We start from the raw sequence: 19853 nt of genomic DNA, 5'->3' as shown, positions 1-19853 counted from the left end.
AATATAATAACAGGTTCAAGGAACAAGTACCTATGGTTCGTGATGTCAATGCTTCTGCTGTGATCCTATGATAATTTAACGAAACACAATCAAGCTGGTTCATGGCAACAATTGTCAGATATCACACTTTGAAATATAAGGTTGTGACTTCATTGGGAAACAAACCCGGATCGAGTTAACGGACCAATTAACCACCGTGGCGTCATTTTTTTTGCAAACAATTTTGAGACTGATAGGGCAAGCGAAAGTTTCATTTGTACATAGATTTCGGCTAAATGGTGCCCCATCCGCGCTCTTCCATTATATTCACTCTGTGTGTTTGAACATCTTGTCTTTATTGCATAATCTGTGATTTTAAAGCTCACCTTTAATTTGCAAATTTGCGAGTTGTAAAACCGGAGAGACTAGTTTGATAATAGTCAAAATGGCAGATATTGCTAATGTCGAAACTGCGTCGTCTAGTGCAGAGACGTCAGATGTACAAGAAAATGATGTCAAATGTGAAGAGTTTATTGAGCCAGAGAAAAAGCGTAGGAGGCTGTCGGATTCGCTTGCTGAAAAAACAGACAAACTAGAACACAGGCTTGGTGGAATTCTTTGTTGTGCTGTATGCTTAGATCTACCAAGGGCAGCCGTTTATCAGGTACATGAAGTCAGCTGATACGATAACAGCAACAGCGAGTAATATTCACGTGTTTTTTTTTTTAAGAAATAGTAAAATATATATTTATATAGGGTATTGCTTTAACAACTTGTGTATAATACAAGTTACATAATATGGCATTTGTTTTGTATAAAGCCGTTTTTTAGTTTATTTGCTTTATGGTGTTCTTATTGTTATTTTGCGATTTCCATTTTGTTAGATTTAAATTTAAACATTGCGTTTATTCCATTTAGGTCTTCGTTATTTATTAATAAAGAACAATTCAAAACATTGGTTTAAACTAGGGTGACCAAATCATAAACTTGAAAAAACGGGACACATCGAACGCTTCAGCTAAAGGGAGGTTCGAGGGGCCTCCATCGAGACGTAATCATTGAAACATACTCTTTTTTGCTAATTTGAGACCTATAAATCTTTTTCAATTTAACTATGAATATGTAATTTAATTTAAATTGTGAGGCGTATAATAAATAAAAACAACAATTTTGCAGTGAATACTTATTTATTATAAGTATTATGACATAGGCTACTTCAAAACATAATTAAAAAAGATAACTAAAATTGTTAGTCAAAGTTATGTTAAAAATCTTTAGGATTTCAATTGGGGATATTTTTCTTTCGTTCCAGTCAATTTTAAAACCTCTTTCTTTTCCAATATAAAGTTGCAAAAACTAGAACAGTCCATTTTTAAATTGTAGAGTACCTGTAAGATTGCAGAAAGGGTATCTACTCCCATCTTTTTCCTTTCATCCGTCCATTGAATGTTCATAAGCGAAAAGATTCTTTCAGTATTACCATTATGGGCAGGGATCGCAAACACATACTGTCGTGGAGAGGGGAAGACGGCCCAAGGAGAGGCGCGACAAAAGTGTATCATCAACCCAACGTAAATACGGGACATTTAGGCGTCCCGGGAGACTTTTTCGGAACCCCGCGTACGATCGTTAAAAAACGGGACAATCCCGTTTTTACGGGATGTTTGGTCACCCTAGTTTAAACGCATGCATTGAATAAAAAAAAATTCCTGTCCGTTTTTGGATCGAAAAGGGTCTGAACTGAAACTTCACAATCACTAAATTACTCTTTCTCAGTTATATAAGGTTAACTCTTCTCATTAAAGTATGAGTGGAGTAATTGTGGAGACACACAGACATGTTTAAGTGTGTGCAGATCAAGCAATGTGCTGCTACATTGTAGTCTCGTTACTTTGTCATTTAAACTTTGCTTGTAATCTCTTGAATGTGAAACAGTCCTTGGACCACACCAAGCTGATTGGTGCATGTAGCGTCCTGATATTATACATGGTCCTAAAGCCCTTTGTCAAATGCTTTGTCAATGTGTTACTGAAGTTGCTTGGCTTCTGGGTTATAGCCATTTTGAAGGTTAAGCTTTTCACTGACGTTTCGGTCAACCTTGTGGTGCCATCTTCAGGAGCGCAGGTACTCGGCTAGAACCCAGGCCAAGCACATACAGACAATGCCTGCAAAAGCCTGCAATCCTTGTTACTGGTGTGTAATTGTAAACTTCAATTTTTTTAAAATTTGATTTGGTACACTTAATTGAGCTTTGTACTATGCCTTATTCCACAAGGCATTCTCATATGAGGCAATTCAACTACAGTAAATGATATCCTCGAACTCCAGAAGAAAGCTATTAGAATTCTAAATATAACAATCACTGCAAACCTATTTTTATGCAGCGGAAAAGTCCGAGTATTCTAGATGGCAACATAACTTTAATTATTACATCACAAAGATGGTGTAGTGTATGTCATTATAACCTCTAAAATCTTGTGGGACGTGGGAAACATTTATTTCACTTTCTTTCATTTGTCATTTTCTTAAAATATTTGTTTTTCAGTATCACAAACAAGAACATAATCCACACCGCTCTATTCAATTTTATCACAGCACCGTTAAAACATCTTTTTTCGAATTATTTCTAATCCATGGTATCAAATGTTGTTCACTGAACTCTATTAGATATAACCCAACCAATTATTTCCTAATTTTATAAATTTTTAATATTTTTAAATATTGGTAGGCATTACGAATTCGAATAGACCGGGTGGAACTGTACTCTACTTCATGACACAGCTAATTATTTTACCTTATTTTGTATGTTTTTCACTAGATAAATACTGGTATAACAATACCTAGAATTATTTTTTCCCAAATTCTAACGATTTTTTACCTGGATCGCTTAACATAAAGCTTGTTTTTCCTTTGTTATCGCAGTCTATATTAGTATGCATGTTACATAATTTTACTTCAATATTCGGAAACCTTTTCTATTTTTTTTTTAAATTTCTCCCCTCTATTTATACACTCACTGTTCGCATTTGCTGTTTAATACCTTTCCTCCTTTAATAATTTTTCTTTTTTTAATATAATTATTTTGTTTTTCCCGCACAGCAAATATATAAACATATTCCATAAAATTTACTTTTTTTCACGCTTGCACACTTATCATGTCTCCCTTACTGCAACAGTCCTTCACTCGTCATGCTAACAAAATATGATCACTTAGTTTATAACCTCCACCCAAATAATTACCTTTTATTCTTTTTAATAAAATAAACATTTGGTACTTTTCCCTATCATTTTATAACTTATTTCCACCTTTATTTTAATCACCCCTTTTGGTTTATACCGCTTACTAACTTCATTCAAAAATTTTATAAAATGACTTCCCACTACAACTGTACCCCCAAACATATTCGTCCAAATGACTTTGCAGTGATCTAGTTCTTTGTTTGCCTACATTAATTTTAATAGCACTCAAATATCCTTCTATTGTATTCATACAATGTTCCTTGTCATTTTTAAATGAATCTGGTGATTACTGTCAAATGTTGAAATCCTTCATCTCGGTAAATATGTAGTTGAGCGGGATTTGCGAAAAAAAATGTTAAAAATCCGAAAATACCTTTATTATATGCTCTTCAACGTCCTCTTTTCATTAAAAGCGGCGGAGGTAAAAATTTCAAATACTTTAGGAGATATCGAATTTTTTAATATCATCATATGTAGTTCAGCGGTATTTGCGAAAAAAATGTTAAAAATCCGAAAATACCTTTATTATATGCTCTTCAACTTCCTCTTTTCATTAAAAGCGGCAGAGATAAGAAATTCCAAATACTTTAGGAGATATAGAATTTTTAAATTTCATCATAATACCAGTGCATTCATGTGGCGTGGTACATTATTTCTTGATTATGAATATCTGTTTTTTTTATTGGATAATGATGTCACTTGATTGTTCGTGATAGGCCAGAATTCAAATGAACCAATAAGTGATTATTTAGTTAATTTATTGTTTGAAACAGTGTTTAATTACCGCCTCCAACTTAGGTGAGTTTTTAACGTTTCTAATTTTAAAGTCTTATTTGTTATTTGGTTTATATTGTTGTGCAAGTAATAAGTAACAAAAAATTTTTACGTGAGTTGTTACTGTTCATCCTTTGTCCCGGTTTGTTAGGTCAGGTCAGTTACATTATAAATACTTTAAAACTAAAGAACCATTGAAATTAATTCATATTATTTTTAATGTACGCTTAGTTTCAAAGTATTTATAATGTAACTGACCTGACCTAATCGACCATTTTCATTAGTAAGGCATTCACAAACACATGGCAATAAAAAAAATTGCGTCTGTCGAACGATTACACAGGTCTTGTATAGCAAAATAAGAACGGCAATATCTCCTAAAGTATTTGAAATTTCTTATCTCCGCCACTTTTAATGAAAAGAGGAAGTTGAAGAGCATATAATAAAGGTATTTTCGGATTTTTAACATTTTTTTTTCGCAAATCCCGCTCAACTACATATTTACCTTCATCTCTTAATCCACTATACACTTTCCACAAATGTGAATAAATAATTGTACCTTCTTTCACACTTTTAAAAAAATTATACTACATAAAGTTGCTTTATCTCTCTTGTCAACAACCCTCATTACAATTCCCTTATTATATTTACCTTGTTCCACCGCGCCAAGTACCTATGTACCCTTCGTTCCCCCCCCCCCCTCCCCTGTGATGTTTTCTTTTCCTAAAACAACTTTCGTCTACTTCTACCGCCATTCCTTCTCCCCTAATTTTTTCCCTAGTAGCTACCCATTTACTGCACACCTCTCTGCACAGTGGTAGATTAATACCAATATACCACTGTATCTGCCGCTACTCCCACCTCATGCATTGCTAATGAATTGCATTTCTCCAAACCTTTATATATGTCAACAACAATACTTCTTTTGTACTGAGTTTTGATTTTTCGAACCATGCCCCTTTACATATGCTTCTCCATTTGTCATCTTTCCAATAGCGCCACATGGGTTTATCTTTCGTTCTTCTTTCTGAAACAGTTATTAATTTCATTTATTTTCTACATTTTCCACACATATAATTTTTGTCATTAATCCCGTTAGCTTCACATAATCCACTGCATCTTCAACACGTGCCAAAAATTCCCAAAAAAATAATTCAAAATTCACCACACCTGACTGTTTTACCCTTATCTTCTTCACTATTTTACAAAGTACTTTTACTAGTACTATCTTGTCGACACCTCAAACCTGTCATACCACTTGTTCCCGGCTGATCCATTTTGAAACTCACATTTTCCATCACTAACCTTTCTTTAATAACCTTCCATCTTCATCTACCTTTCCCCCACTCTTAATAGATCTCTCTTACAAACCACAATAACACATTTCTTTAAGTTACAATTTTTAAATTATTTCATGACATTCACACCATTACATACACACTACTCTAGATATGCCATTTACTAATATTTAACTCATCTAGAATACACTGCTTCTTCTATTTAACGTTACATACATTTTCTTTTTCATTCCTACTCTCTAGTTGCCTGCTGTTCCTCTTACATACTCTCAAAACAATCCAACAATACTTACTTCTCCTGCATTGTTGCCAATACTTGCACACCAACATATACACCAACTTAGAATAACCACTAATTTATATTTTCTCCTTAGCTTACTCCAGCGACGTTACTCTTCCTTGCCGACCTTCCATTGCCGGTATCGCATTCTAGAATTGAGCCAAACGTTCCAACTGTTATTAATATTTGTATTTTTGATATTGCGTGAAGGGCACCGGGTAGTGGGGGCAGGATGGGGAAGATGTGGTGGGAAACAAGGAGAAAGCAGACATGTTGGCAAAACACTGTCAGCATCTGAGAAAGGGAATTGGTGGTAATGGAAGGGCAGGTGCAGTACTGGTAGTGGTTGAGAGTAGGGAAGGAGGAAATTAGGAAGATAGTTGAAGGACTGGACAGGAAAGCACCACCTGGAAATGTTGGAATAGGGAAACTTGGTGGGTGGGTGTAATTTAGTATATTGCTAAAGGAGGGGAAAATCCCACATGCATGTACCAGTACATAAAAAAGGGAGGAGTAAAGAGGATCCATCAAGTTACAGGCTGGTAAGCATCACATCAGCGGTGGGGAAGATAATGTAGCAGGTAGTGCATAAGCATATGTGGCAGCAGTAATGTAAAGGAGACCCTGGTTGGATGAGAGGCAGCATGGATTTGGAAGGGGCTATTTGTGTGAAATGTAGCTGGCAGGCTTATTTTAATATTTGGTATAGGAAGTCTATGAAAGAAAGAAAAATGATGCCTGCTTCATTGATTTTGAAAAGACATTCGGCAAAGTGCCACATGCAAGTTTGATGAAGAAGGTAAGTGGGGTTGGTAACATATAGAAGAGTGGTGAAGTAGATCGCAGATTTTCTCACCAACAGAAAATCGAGAGCTAGAGTGGAGAACGAGTTATCGGAGGAAGGCAGGGTCACTCCAGGGGTGTCGTAGGGCAGTGTACTGAGTCCACCGGTCTTCTCCATCAAGGTCAATGACTCAGAAGCCAAAGAAGGGAACATGCCCTTTTTGGTGGATAATTGTGTGGTGTATAAGCAGAAAGGGAGGATTGCATGAGGATTTGGATGAATTGACATCATGGGCACCTGCTTATATTAAAAACATCCAACATCCACTTATAACTGTAACCACTTGTTTGAAAAAAGTTTCAGAATTATATATAAAATCATGCAGATACTAACTATACAAACTATTTATACAATGTAAAGTGAAAGTGCAGTTTGATTTTAAGAAGTATACTCAAATTCCTGAACTCTTTTCAAAGTCAGGAAATATGACCACAATATAGGTAATTTACATGCTCTGGTAAAAATTTTAATTCTAAGTCTCAAAATATTTATATTATAAGGCTCTGTATTTTATAATATAGATATATTTAGTTTATCTCGACGTGCTTTCCGTTAAAAATAATTTATGGCTTAAGTTAGATAGCATCACGTCTAGTTGCTTATGTCGAGAAGTGGTAATTGTGTACTGTAATGTGATTTCGGAACACCGAGTGACTTATCACAGTGGTGTAACTCTGGCACGGTGTACATTTTGTGGAAATGTGCAAAGGAACATACATCTAGGAAATTAGCGTATACAAAAAAAATAGAAAGAAAATACTCTTGAGGTTAAATTTTGGAAGTAGCTGCTCCTACGTGAAAATAAAATAAATCCGTAAATTGTGTTTTATCAGTTGGTTCTATTAAATGTTGTTTGCTTATCTTGCAAAATAGAGTTTCTCAGTTTCTACTATATTCTGAAAAGCTAGAACTGGAAAGGGAAGTACATGGAAGTTGTAGGGCCAAAACCATTATAAACTAAATATATAAAAGTGAAAATTATTAAAATATCTATTAAATTGCTGATATTTTTACTATGTCTTGTCAATAATTACCAGTTTTAATTCACTAAATTATAAAATTTTCTTGCAATCCACCACAAAATCTGTGAATTATTCAAATAATTCATAAAAATCACAAATTTACACAATTAAAGATTCAACAAACTTTGTGAAACAGAAAATAGTGGATTCCTTACTAGCACAAACAGAACCAGAATGTTCTAGTATCACATTTATGTTTCCACAACGTCCATCGGACATTAATAATGAACTTCACACATCCAAAAAGTAGTGAATGTAATTTCATGTCCACACATGGCCATCAATATGATGGAAATGGTACGAAAACGTAAACACTACATACCTCTATTCGGGAAGATTATTTAAAATGTATAGTAGACTCCAAATATAACATTTTTAGAAATAAATATTTTAGTTATTTGAAGCACGAGCCACTACTTTCACCATATTTGCTGTTTTTTTTTTTTTTTTTTTTTTTTGGCTATTTGTGGTAAAAAAAAAACTTATCATTATAATGTGGTATATTTCCATATTTGAAATTATTGGAACACGTTTTACATTAAAGTAGCTGTAATTTTATCATAACTACACATTTGCTGTTCTACATCTGCTTTTTGTCATGCACCGATAACATTTGCAGCTTCAAAACAGTACTGCAGTGTGTCTTATTCCCAAACTTGGGGGTTGTCCATTAATCACGTGATGTTTTTTTAGCAAATTTTTAACCCCCCCCCTTCCCCCCTCTAGTGATTTGTGGTGAGGTTTCAGACTACTACCCCCCCCCTCCCCAATAAATCACGTGTATTTTTTTGGTACAAAATATTTTTAAAAATTTCAGACTATTATCTTTAAATATAGGTATAATCTAATTTAATTCTAGAAAATTAAGCTCAGTGATAAAAATGTCCAGACACACACATTAAGGTTGCAGGTTTACTCTCACCGGCATAAAAAATAATGAAGGAAAGGCGTACATGTGATTTACGCATGCATTCGGCGCCAAAATCACAGTCTTACTGGCGACTGGCAAGCCGAGCCGGGTGGTTCATGTTGCGGCGGGCGGGGATATTGTTTTTGGGCTACGGCCAGTCAAGGTCACGCGTCGCTTTTCGGTTTGGTAGAAATCGGGCGAAAAAATAAATACACGTGATATCTCTCTACCACCCCCCCTCCCCCCTTGTGATATTTCGTGATTTTTCCCGAACCCCCCTCCCTCCCCTTTATCGAGCCTTACGTGATTAGTGGACGATCCCTTGTGAATCTCGGCCACACACGCCCCACCCCTTCCTTTTTTTTCACCCCCCCCCCCAGTGCACGAACGGCCACCTGATGTGCGCCGGGTGCTTCACGCACCTGCTGGCGGACGCCCGGCTCCGCGACGAGGTCGCCACCTGCCCCAACTGCCGGGTGGAGATCACCAAGACGTCGGCGTCCCGCAACCTGGCGGTGGAGAAGGCCGTCAGTGAGCTGCCCTCCGAGTGCCACTTCTGCTCGCGGGAGTTCCCGCGCAACTCGCTGGCGAGGCACGAGGAGGTTCTGTGTCAAGAGAGGTACGAGCCGTTTCCTGGTTGCCGCTTTTTGAAACGAACATTACCTACTATACTGCAAAAAAAAGAATTTCTAAATTTCTACTGTATAACATCTTATCCTTAGTTTGCATTGTGCATTCAAATGGGCACAGGGCCGGTGCAAGGTAAATTGGCGCCCTAGGCGAAAAACCTTAGTGCCGCCTCCACCCCCCCCCCCCCCCCTAAGAAAAAAAAATTTTTTTTCCCTTGCCTCAAAATACATCACGTAAGCCTAAGATTTTGTCAACAATCAAATGTAAGCAGGCTTGTGTTTTTTTTTTTTTTACTTTTTTCTTATTACAAATCATAAACAGGTCACCGTGGACTTTAAATAATCACTTATATCAATATAAACATTCCAAACTGTTTCAAAAATCCATTTTCATCTAGTTTCAATAATCGTTAAACACATTATATCAGCTGTTATGTGTCGTGCTGCGCCGCCCCCAGCTACTTGGCGCCCTGGGCGGTTGCCTAGTTCGCCTATATGGACGCACCGGCCCTGAATGGGCATTTACTCTCTCTTTCCAATGCATGATTTACACTGTGTTTCGCGAATAGTAGATCTATTTTGTATTATGTTTGATTTTGCTTAAATATAAAAAAGTAACCCTGTTGATATAAGAAAAGGTGGTGGGAAAACTTTATGAAAAAGGTTTTGAAAAAGTCTTGATGTCAGTCCACCCGACATCCTGTTTCGAACACGGGTAGCAAACTGAGAGATGAAACAGAAGCAACGGCACGTATGTGCAACGTGTCGAGCGTTGGGCCTGCGGGTGGGAACGTGTGGAGAGTGTTGCCGCTGCCTGCGCGGTGACCGGCGTGTGGTGGGATGGCAGGCAGGGTGTCCGCAAGGGAAAAAATATTTCATACCATCTTGTGCGAGAAAAAAAAGTTCTAGATTAGAAAAAAAAAGTACAAAATTATAATTTGTTATGGTTTTTAACAATTCAGGAAGTTATTATGACATTTTGCAATGCTCGAACTTAAATATCACACCACACACACATACATTCCATAGTTTTTTTTAAAAATAATTACGCTTAATAATAAAACATTATTGGAGTTACCATAATATTATTATGTTAAAGAAAAATGTAACTTAATTATAACCAAAAAAAAAAGTATTAACTAAAAAAAAATTTTGTATGAGAACCTTTATTCCGATTTTATTTGCACGTGGTTATTTATGGGCCCGCCCAACAGATAGCGAAACATGTCGCGTGAAACATGGTTTCAGTTTCCACTGTAAGAGTCGCACTTCTGTATTTCCCTCCTTGTTCTGTGGGCAGGATCACCAGCTGCAAGTTCAGTCGCATCGGGTGTCCCTGGAGGGGCCCCTTCCACGAGGTGGAGGCCCACGAGGCGGCCTGCGCCCACCCGCACCGCTCCGGCGCCGAGGTCATGGGCGCCCTGCACGAGATCCACCTACAGTGCGAGGAGGAGAAGAGGCTCTACGACTGCATCTTCGAACTGCTGTCCTACGAGAAAATTACTTTTAATGGTGCGTGTTTTTTTTTTTTTGTTTTTTTTTTCACCTCAGCTCTCACGCACGCGTGTGGAACGGTGAACGATCTTTTCGAGTCCAGCCTTCCCGGGGCACGCATACGGTGCGCAGAGCTCCAGAAGAAACCACGCGATTTGAAAACTGCTCAAGATGTCAAGAGTGGGGTGTCCGTTTATGAAAAGAATTTAAGAATACCCTGAGCGGATGAGCAGTGATGTTCTGTTTCCATATTTAATTTTTAAATAGGTTTTTTTAGGAGAGTAAGAATGGCTAGTATTTTTCTTCCCCAGAATAGTTTTTGGGAATGATACACACGGTACAGATTCTTGAAAGCACTCCAGAGCATTGCATCATACCTTTTTTCTTCATTTCTCCGCCATATACCACTCAACTCCCATAGTTACCCTATGCACGAGAAAAGTGCATGCCAGTCCAGTCTTACCATTCAACCTCATTAACACAAATTCACCATTTGTAGAAATATTCATTATAAATTGCCACATAACTGCTGCATATTTATTGACAAGTTTTTTAAATTGTTGCATGAAATGAACCCTTTCACACTTGGAAAGAAACAACCCAGTCTAGTAGACTTTGTGACCAGGCTCACCTTATAACTTTACAGTTTGTCTGGGACACATGTGCATGTGTAAATTATTTTAATTTACGTTTGTCGTGACTTAACAGCACTTCAGTTAATACACAAACACAACACGTCCACCATCTTTCTTCAAGATTTTGATCTCCTCACAGACGAAAGGTGTATGATTGGCTAGTAAGATGAAAACAAAACAGGCTGCACACACTCACATGTTGCTTTAGTGGGAGAGTTCAGGAAACCACAGTAGTACGTCAGGTACGTGGCGTTCCCCAATATGTCACACTTGAAACTTGTTGATTTTCTGGTAATTGTTCTCTTCTCTAGTTTTCATGACCAGTATGAATCATATTATTGCTGCCCCACTTAATTAATCTATCCAGTTGATTTGTGTGTTATTCTGTGAATAAAAAATGTGTCTTATTGTTTTCTAGCATATTGCACAACTAATTTTTTTTTAAAAGTAAAACAAGCATTAAATATGTTTTGATGTTTTAAACTAGAAAGGCATGAAAATTTTTTTTTGTTCAAAATTGAACTAAGGTTTTTTTTTGTATGTATTAATATTTAGTTGACAAACATTTATGGCCAATTTCACCAATTCCACCTGACTTACAAGAGCTACTGAAGGCTCATGTAAAGGCTGCCTAGCACATTGAATTGTTTTACCAATGGTTAAGGAACTCATAGCAAGCTTAAACAGTGCTTATTCAGGCGGCCAAGTTGGACCCCTAAGCTTTAAGAAGTCCTTGCCTATCCTAACATATAAAATTATTTGTAATTCCCTTCTGACCGGTTTTTAAGGTTAGTTTTGTTTTGTGAATATAATGTGGTGTCAGCCAGTTTTCTATAATCTTCCTAAGATTTTGATAAAGCAAAATAAGCACTAAATAGGTAGTTCAAAGCAAAATTAAAACACACCTGACTTTGTAAACACATTTTATGTACTAGGTTAATATTACAATAAAGGAAATACTTTTTAAAAGAACAATCACTGCAAATTTTAAGGATCACCTAGGCTTAAGGATTCCATTGCTTAGAGCAGGGATGCCACCAAGAATGGTTATAAAATCCTGTATTAGACCATAAAAAATCCTGTAAGAAGAAAATTTTGGTAAACAGGTTTTTCATTCGTGCCAAATTTTTTTTTGCAGCTAAGACACAGTAGAAAACAAAGTGATATAAGCATATTTCTTCAAAAATCAGCTCCAGTTGCATAAACCTACTTAAAAATAATAATAATGAATGTAGTTAAAAAAAAATTCATAAGTTTACGTGCAAAGAGTTAAGTAACAGTATGAGGTTCTCACAAAAATCACTTTAAAAATATACACACACAGACAAAATTCGCCCACATGAGTTCTGCATCTACAATTTTGTTGTCTGGTTTGCTGATGAAAGATGTGAGAGAAGTACTTTGTTCAGCAACGCTCTGATTTCTCTGGTGTATCTGTGTGCTTTCGTGACGCCAAAATCTTTCAGACCACCCTTTTGAATGTTAAAGTCCGACCGACACAATGAACACACTGCAGTAAAGTCAGTTTTACCGGGTTTAAGCCACTTTAATTATATTTCCCACTCACGTTTATATAGTTTTTTACACAGCGTTTGACCTGGAGATGCCTTGCATTTTCTTTACATTTCTTTCAATTACAATCTCCACAAAGATGCAAGCCGATTTTTTTGTACGTAACAATTACTTTAAAAATAACAACAAACTGTTGTAAACACTCCGTCAATCCATCATAGAAATCGTGATTGCATGGTATAACAACACAGACTGTAAAAACACCATCACAGATATCACTTCGCACAAATATTACTGAGCGTGTTCCGTTACACGCACGAACGCACCATCGCGCAGAAGAGAGAAACAGAACACGGTGTCTAAAACAACTGTCATAGATATTACGATGCACGGTATACTTTCATCCGTGAAATAAAAAAATGCTTCCAGAAATAAAAGGTAGAGAGTGAATTGTTATCATCTTAAAAAAACTGAAACAACGTAGCAAAGTGAAGTGTCTCTTGATAACGTGTTATCTATAAAGTGGAGCGGGAGCAGTAAGTAAATATTTATGTTTGTGCGTTCGTCAATTAAAATATCAGTGATTCGAAGTGCTTATCCGTTAATCCGTTGTAACTCCAAAATATCCGTGAAAACGGATAAAATCCGTAAAAACGGCAACCCTGGCTTAGAGTAGGTTAAGATATTTGTGAAAATGGCAGTTAGAATGTTAATATTAAGTTTTAAATAGGTAATTTGTATTAAAAATGCTAATTTGTATAATAATATACGCACCTACGAATTACAGTATGTTCCGAACGATAGAATGCTGCAGTTACGATCCTGAACTGTTTCTTGATGATGAGTCCTTAAGGCTCAGTCTAACATCTTAAGTTGGTTATTTTGTTTTATTAAAAATGCTATAATCCTGTAAATTAATTCAGATAGTTTTCATCCATTTGTTGTTAGGTTATTTTGAGCTGTAAAAGATCACTTTGGATTTTAAGTAGGTAATGTTATTTTTTGATTTGAGTTGTGTTGTTAATGAGGTGGGAAGAAAGCCATCTGATTTTACAGAGTAGTTTATGCATGAAGGTATTTGTTAAGCTTTGCCCTGTTTCTGTAATTTATTGTAACCAGCGTGTCTACAAGTAATAGAAAATAACGAAACTGAAAGACCGGAAAAGGAAGACACGAAAAAATCCCAAAATAAACTATGGTTACGGAACTTACAAAACTTTAATTTATAGCAGCACTTTTGCTAACTGGCATTTTATTTTTGACTACTCATTTCAGTCTCTTACATTAAATATAATTAATAGTAGGAGACTGTCTTCTTAAATTTAAGTGAAATTTATCTGTGAAAAGGTTTCTAATTTTATAACGAAAAAATTGCCATATTTCTGTAAACAGTAAATATTTTTTTTGCATTATGTTGATATCTGCTTATTATTTATGTAAACACAGTGATGAAACAAATTTTTAAGATAATGTTATTAATAAAAAAAAAAATGTCCTGAAGTCAGTTACCCAGGAATTTGCGGACACCCTGGTAACTCGCGGCGGCACAGATTTGCAGATGAAGCCGTACCGGACGGACGAGTTCGTCCACAAGCTGTTCTATGAGACGAGCCGCTTCACCGCCTTCAACAATCAGTGGGTGGTGAAGGCCCGCATTAACAGTGCCCACCGAGACCCGTCTCAGAGCTCGCAGCGGAATATGTCCTATCAGGTAAAGTGGGTCCAGGAATTCACTACACTGCAGCAAGCGCCACTAGGAAGAGAGGTAAGACATGGGCGTGTCGCGCCCTCTGACCCCCTTGGCGTAGCGCTGTCAGGTTCGCCGTGGGATGGTCCGTTCGTCGGGGGGGTCGGCTGTCTCGCTGGTACGGAACCGTCCCTCCCCCCCCCTCACCCTCCGGGGCTCGTGGGGACGCTGCGGCCCCGGTGTCCCGACGTGGCCGCCGCAAACATCTGCTCACTTTTTTCCCTTTCAGGTCTAAAAATTTTTTTATTCCCCGACAGCTTTGTTACACACAGCACCATCGTCCAGCACCCCACGTGGCATAGAAAGACAGTGTCTTCGAATTTCATAAACTCAAAAATAGTTGCACAAGAAGACGCTTGTTAGAAGATCAGATGTCGAAGACTATTAGATGTCCAGAGTTCAGAAGATGACCTGCCCTGTGGAACTGTTTAGCGCAAGCAACATTTGTAATGTTTTTTGGAAGAACAGTGGGTATGTATTTGTGTAAGGATTTTAGTCAATATGTATGGGAATATTATTTACTTTGAAAAATTTTTGTAACAATAAAAATTTATAAAAAATTTAAAGTAAGGAGCATTAGAACCCTAAAAAAATTGGCTCGTGACCCTTTAATAATTTCTATTAAATATCAGTTAGCAATGCATGCCAGTATATCACTCATCCTGTCGTTTGCATAAGAATATTTTCTTTTGTGTATAGGATAATATCCTGTTAAAAATACCATCATTACAATTGTCTGTTAAAATTCCCATGCTTAGTTATTTACTCCATTGTGGGTTTCGTGTATGTACTTTTTTTTTCCAGGTTGTATGGTAAGGTATTTTTACTTACAAACTGTATGTTATTAAACTGTAGCTGATCCTGAAAACCAAGACGACATATCCCTTGAATCTTCACTACTTGGTCTTGCGAGGGCCGTTCGGAGACATGAAAGTCAGCACCAAAATCCACAGGTTTGAATATACGGAACAAGAGAACGAAAGCCCTTACGTTCAGCTGCCTCTCGTTGACACGGCTGAATGCAACCGCCTGCTCGCTGCGAAGGCCATTAACTTCAGGTACAGCCAAGTTGTATGTTTTTAATTTATTCATTTTTTTATGAGAAATATCGTCAGCTTGTATTTCGGGTAGCTTACGTACCATTGCAGGAGCCGGTTTGCGTGACAGGCTGTGAGAGTGTGGGGTGCCTGGGCACTCTTTGGAGGCTTATTTGCTCATTTGCAGAGTCCTTTTTGTGTATCATTCGACACATGCCTACAATTGGTCAGAAATGCACGCAGTGTGTTCACGTTGAAATTATTTCACAAAGTTTTCTGTGGTGACAGTGGAGGGAATTGTAATTAATACATATTTCTTATGAGCTGGCTTTCTAAAAGTGGGCAGGGAAATAAGCGCCTTTTTAGTGCAGTTTGAGGCAATTATACAGGAGAATCCCGTTATAGCGAGCACGGTAATAGCGAGAACACTGCTATAACAAGGTCTTTTTGAGGAATTTACAGCGTGATCGCGTGAAGTGCGCTTTGGTTAGTCTGCTTTATCTCCACCCCTCTCGCTCGCCACTAGACATTTTGCCGTTGACACCTGTCACATTCTTCAGCCTTGCAGTCGCCACCTATGTGCGTGGCTTTAAAAATAGAATCCCGGCCTTTCTTTCTTTTATCAAACTTCCGCTTGGCTTCAAGGCCAAGGTATGCTTGACTCAAATAAACCAAGCCTTTGAATATACATATACTTGTACGCATTTCTTATTATTTAGAAAATAGACAAAATCTATTTTTTCCCCGCCATTAAACATAACAATGTGCACTTTTTTAAATGTAAATGCTCTTAATTAATTTGTTGGGACATTTTCATTAACGAATAATAACATAACTATGTTAGGCCAAAAACGTCAGAGCCGTCTGTTTGATGTTGTGTATCAATAATGGTGATGGACGGACTGTACTGGCAGAAGAGGGTCAGGCAGGGGAGGATTGAAACCGGTTTTGAAGGGTAGCGGACAGAGGGGTGCCGTGAAGCGGGAGCTGCAGAGCTCGCGAGGGGACAGGGTGTTTGTAGGCTCTGCGTGTGACTGCACACAGAGATGCCCAGTAAATATTACCGTGAACAATGTTGTTATCATTTCACAGCCCTGCATTACAGTAAGCTTGCAACACCGTCTTTATACTTGTTGCTAATTTATCGTGTTAATAATACACAAATATTTATAAACTTGTTTGGAATTATTTCAGTTGTGACACGTTTACAAACGTCACGTTATTTATTTTACTATCTGACAAATAGTAGGCACTACCGTATTTATTTCCGAATCGCTAGGACAGTTTTCTTGTAACTTTTGTTTCGGTCAGTTGTTGGGGTATCTGTCCGGGAAGGGGGTGGTGATGGTTTGAGTTTAATCCCAAATTTATTTTCAAAAAAAGTTAACAGGTTTCTTTAAATGAAAAAGTATAGTTTTCCAGTGACTATTTCGTTTGAGGCGTACGTGCGTTGTCGCACTCCTGCTTTTATGTAAGGAATTGAATCGTCGTGCTACACTAGCGCCACCTGTTAGCTTCATCCCGAACCAACATGGCCGCCAGCAGACAGCCCGCGTCGACAATATATAGCAGATGCTGCGTCGGCCAGCGGGCTGAGATGCTATACTTACGTGGCGTGGTAGGGTATCCTGGTTATTTTGACGCAATCGGTGATCGCATCCGTACTTGTGGGGTATCGTTTTAAAGAGAATTCACACATCTGCTCACAGAAATTAAGATTTCCTTAATATAACCTGTTACAGTGAAACCTCTATTTAACAAATCTCAAGGGACCAAAATTTGTTGTGTTTGTTGTAAAGGGGTTTGTTAAATAGAGGGTTTTGCACGATATATTTCTAGTCATCATAAAGCTTCACATAAATGGCTAGAACTGGTTTTTTTTTACTGTTTAATACGATATGAGGAATTAAACATGAAAAAGTACATAGAATACACTTGTTTAATGGCATGTTTAATAAGGTCGAAATTAATCACTAAAAATTATCAATTCCCATCCCCAGTGCTTCCTGGAGTGCCTTATATTGTAAAATCGGCCTTAGACGTTGATGATAGATGCCCTAACCTCCATTAGCCAGTCAAAAAGTATCTTGTCCAAATCACCATTTTTACATACTTTCACACGTTTTCGATTTGTTCCTACCAGAGAAGCGTTGATTTTGATCTGTTCCCGGTTGGATAATATGGTCGAAAGTGTAGACGCCGGGAAGTCGAAACGTTTAGCTATCTCACTTTTTTTTCCCACCTTCAACTGCATTTAAAATTTCTAATTTTATTTTAATGTCAATCTATCGCCGCTTTTTGGGATTAGAATTCATTTTACAGTGGTACATAACGTTTTGATTTCCGTAACTACGTGTGGAAATAAATAAACAACAGTGAAAACAGAAAAAACGGAAATGTACTACACCATAGTTAAAAATATTTGTGTGTGCGCATCTTTAACCATAGAAACGCAAAATATACTAGTTGTTCGTCTTGCCAGAGCGATGGTACGAGAGGTTTCCGCCACTAGCGCTAAATGTACCCGCCATTTTGAACAAAGTGTGGCATGTATACATGAAGTGTGTTATCCATGATGCTTTGTTGATTTGTATTCCGCGATGGTGCATATTATTTTAAGGTTATATGCACGTATTTTTAATCAGTGATTGCAAAAAAATTAGTGGATATCTTGTAGGAAATGTTTATTTTTGCGTGTTTTTCAAAATCGGGTCAGTTCGTTGTAAAGGGAATTTCACTATTTCGGAACAAATAAAATTCGGTATTTAGAGGTTAAAACAGCATTGATCATATGGAGGTTCGGCGGTACCAAAATTTTATTTCGTTGTATGGGGTTTTTCGTTAAATAGAATATTCGTTAATAGAGGTTTTACTGTATTTTCCAATTATACAGGTTTAAACACAATTTTTTATGCTATTTTCGGTTAATTTTTATTATTCGGTTATAGCGAGAATCAAACCTGGAACCGTGACACCTCGCTATAACGGGACTCTAGTGTATTTCAATTATTGTAAGCATTGGTTTGACATTTAAAATGTTAATGCCCACATATGCACAATACGATAGAACTCCAGTTTTACATTACAGCTTTTTACATTTTCCTGTCATTTGTACCATTTTATTTCAATCTACTTTTAACCTTATTTTTGTCAATGAAATAAATTCCCGTGGACAACCACGTGCGTAAAATCTGCTTCGTGCAATTTATGATATCTGTTAATACTAGACCTACTGAGAAAATGCTAGTGCTGTTTTCAGAAATCCCAACTGTCCATCAGTAACTTATGCATACAATATTGTGTAGTTTATTTACGATATGCATTATTCATCTTTGTCAATGTCAGTTAATCGTAACATAGTCTGTAACAAATTTAAATACCAAAAAGCACATTATTTTGTATTTTACGTAAGTAATTAACTGAATTTTTATTCATCAAAATGACAGCATGAATAAGATATAAAACTTTCTCAGATTAAAAAAAATTAACATTTTAAAGTGTGTGAAAGAAATTTCAACTCTGAACACAATTCGGTTTTGACAAACTACTTTACTAGGCTTAACTATCCAGACTGTTTGACCAGTTAAATCATACAGACAAGAAGATAGAGTAATTCAGCAGCCAGCAATTAACATAAACCATTATTTCAGATGTTTTATGCAGTGTTGACACTACTATATCACAACCTGTAATTCCAAACTGGTAATTTAACTTAATAGTAGTGACTTGAACTAGTAAATATTTGTGGAAAGACTAATGATTTTTTTTTTTTTTGCTTTGATCAACATAACTTTTGCTATAGTATACTGTAATTAATATTCTTAAGCTGTAAATGTTTGGTGTTACTATGAATGGCTGATAAAAATATGAAAGTACACTTATCTATACAGAATATAATTGTGGAATTGTTTAATGTTGATTCTTATATTTAGACATGCTTCACACACACTTAGAAAGGGGTTCTACTGTATCTTGATGTCATATGAAATAGCTAAATTTTATACATAGTCATTCTCGCTGGTTATAATATTATTTCAAATAATTTTGTTTTTTTTTCCAGGCTCATTATGTTCCTTGTTTCCAAGTAAATGCAAGTATGCTCTCTGTTGCTCAAGAAGACAGTGATAGTTGATTTATATATCTATATATATCTTTGTTTAATGATATTTTTATTATGCTAAAAAGTTTTTATTTCAAGTGAGCTTGAAAATATTAAATATATTTCTACATACATTTACAGTAAAGTTAATAGATTAGGAGTGAACAAAATATTGAACTATTTTTTAGGTTTGGCTTCACAGTTAGTATGAGCTATCTTAAAAATTTCACATTTTGTTGTAGAAGCAAGTTAAGTATTTTGTTCATTTATGTAGTGCAGCTAATACCAAAAAAGCAATTAACCACTTTATAAGTTAAACTTTGTTAAAGATGTGACATTTGAGATTATTTAAC

At 36.6% G+C, this 19853-nt stretch overlaps 1 protein-coding gene across 4 annotated transcripts; it reads left to right on the top strand.

Annotated features, from left to right (window-relative positions):
• Positions 1-209: 209 nt before the first annotated feature.
• Positions 210-19569, top strand: LOC134540252 (zinc finger TRAF-type-containing protein 1 homolog). Of its 4 annotated transcripts, XM_063382874.1 has the most exons (6): positions 210-643; positions 8728-8966; positions 10277-10488; positions 14168-14328; positions 15220-15422; positions 19462-19569. In XM_063382874.1, the coding sequence occupies exons 1-6, from the start codon at positions 425-427 to the stop codon at positions 19487-19489; spliced, it is 1062 nt and encodes a 353-aa protein (XP_063238944.1). In that variant the 5' UTR covers positions 210-424; the 3' UTR covers positions 19490-19569. The 4 variants fall into 4 exon arrangements, 3 of the variants coding, with proteins under 3 accessions (XP_063238944.1, XP_063238943.1, XP_063238945.1); XR_010076434.1 differs by lacking the exon at positions 19462-19569 and having other exon boundaries at positions 316-643; positions 14168-14835; positions 15220-15314; XM_063382875.1 differs by lacking the exon at positions 19462-19569 and having other exon boundaries at positions 320-643; positions 14622-15352.
• Positions 19570-19853: the final 284 nt, after the last annotated feature.

The sequence above is a fragment of the Bacillus rossius genome, chromosome 16 (assembly GCF_032445375.1).
Source record: "Bacillus rossius redtenbacheri isolate Brsri chromosome 16, Brsri_v3, whole genome shotgun sequence".
NCBI classification, from domain to species: Eukaryota; Metazoa; Arthropoda; class Insecta; order Phasmatodea; family Bacillidae; genus Bacillus; species Bacillus rossius.
Note: the sequence above shows the minus strand (reverse complement) of the source record. Positions and strands in the feature narration are given on the sequence as shown.

Coding starts and splice junctions, on each gene's coding strand:
- LOC134540252 (XM_063382873.1), top strand. CDS start 425: ATGGCAGATATTGCTAATGTCGAAACTGCGTCGTCTAGTGCAGAGACG. Junction 644..8,727: donor CAAGGGCAGCCGTTTATCAG/GTACATGAAGTC, acceptor CCCCCCCCCCAG/TGCACGAACGGCCACCTGAT. Junction 10,489..14,167: donor CGAGAAAATTACTTTTAATG/GTGCGTGTTTTT, acceptor GCGGCGGCACAG/ATTTGCAGATGAAGCCGTAC.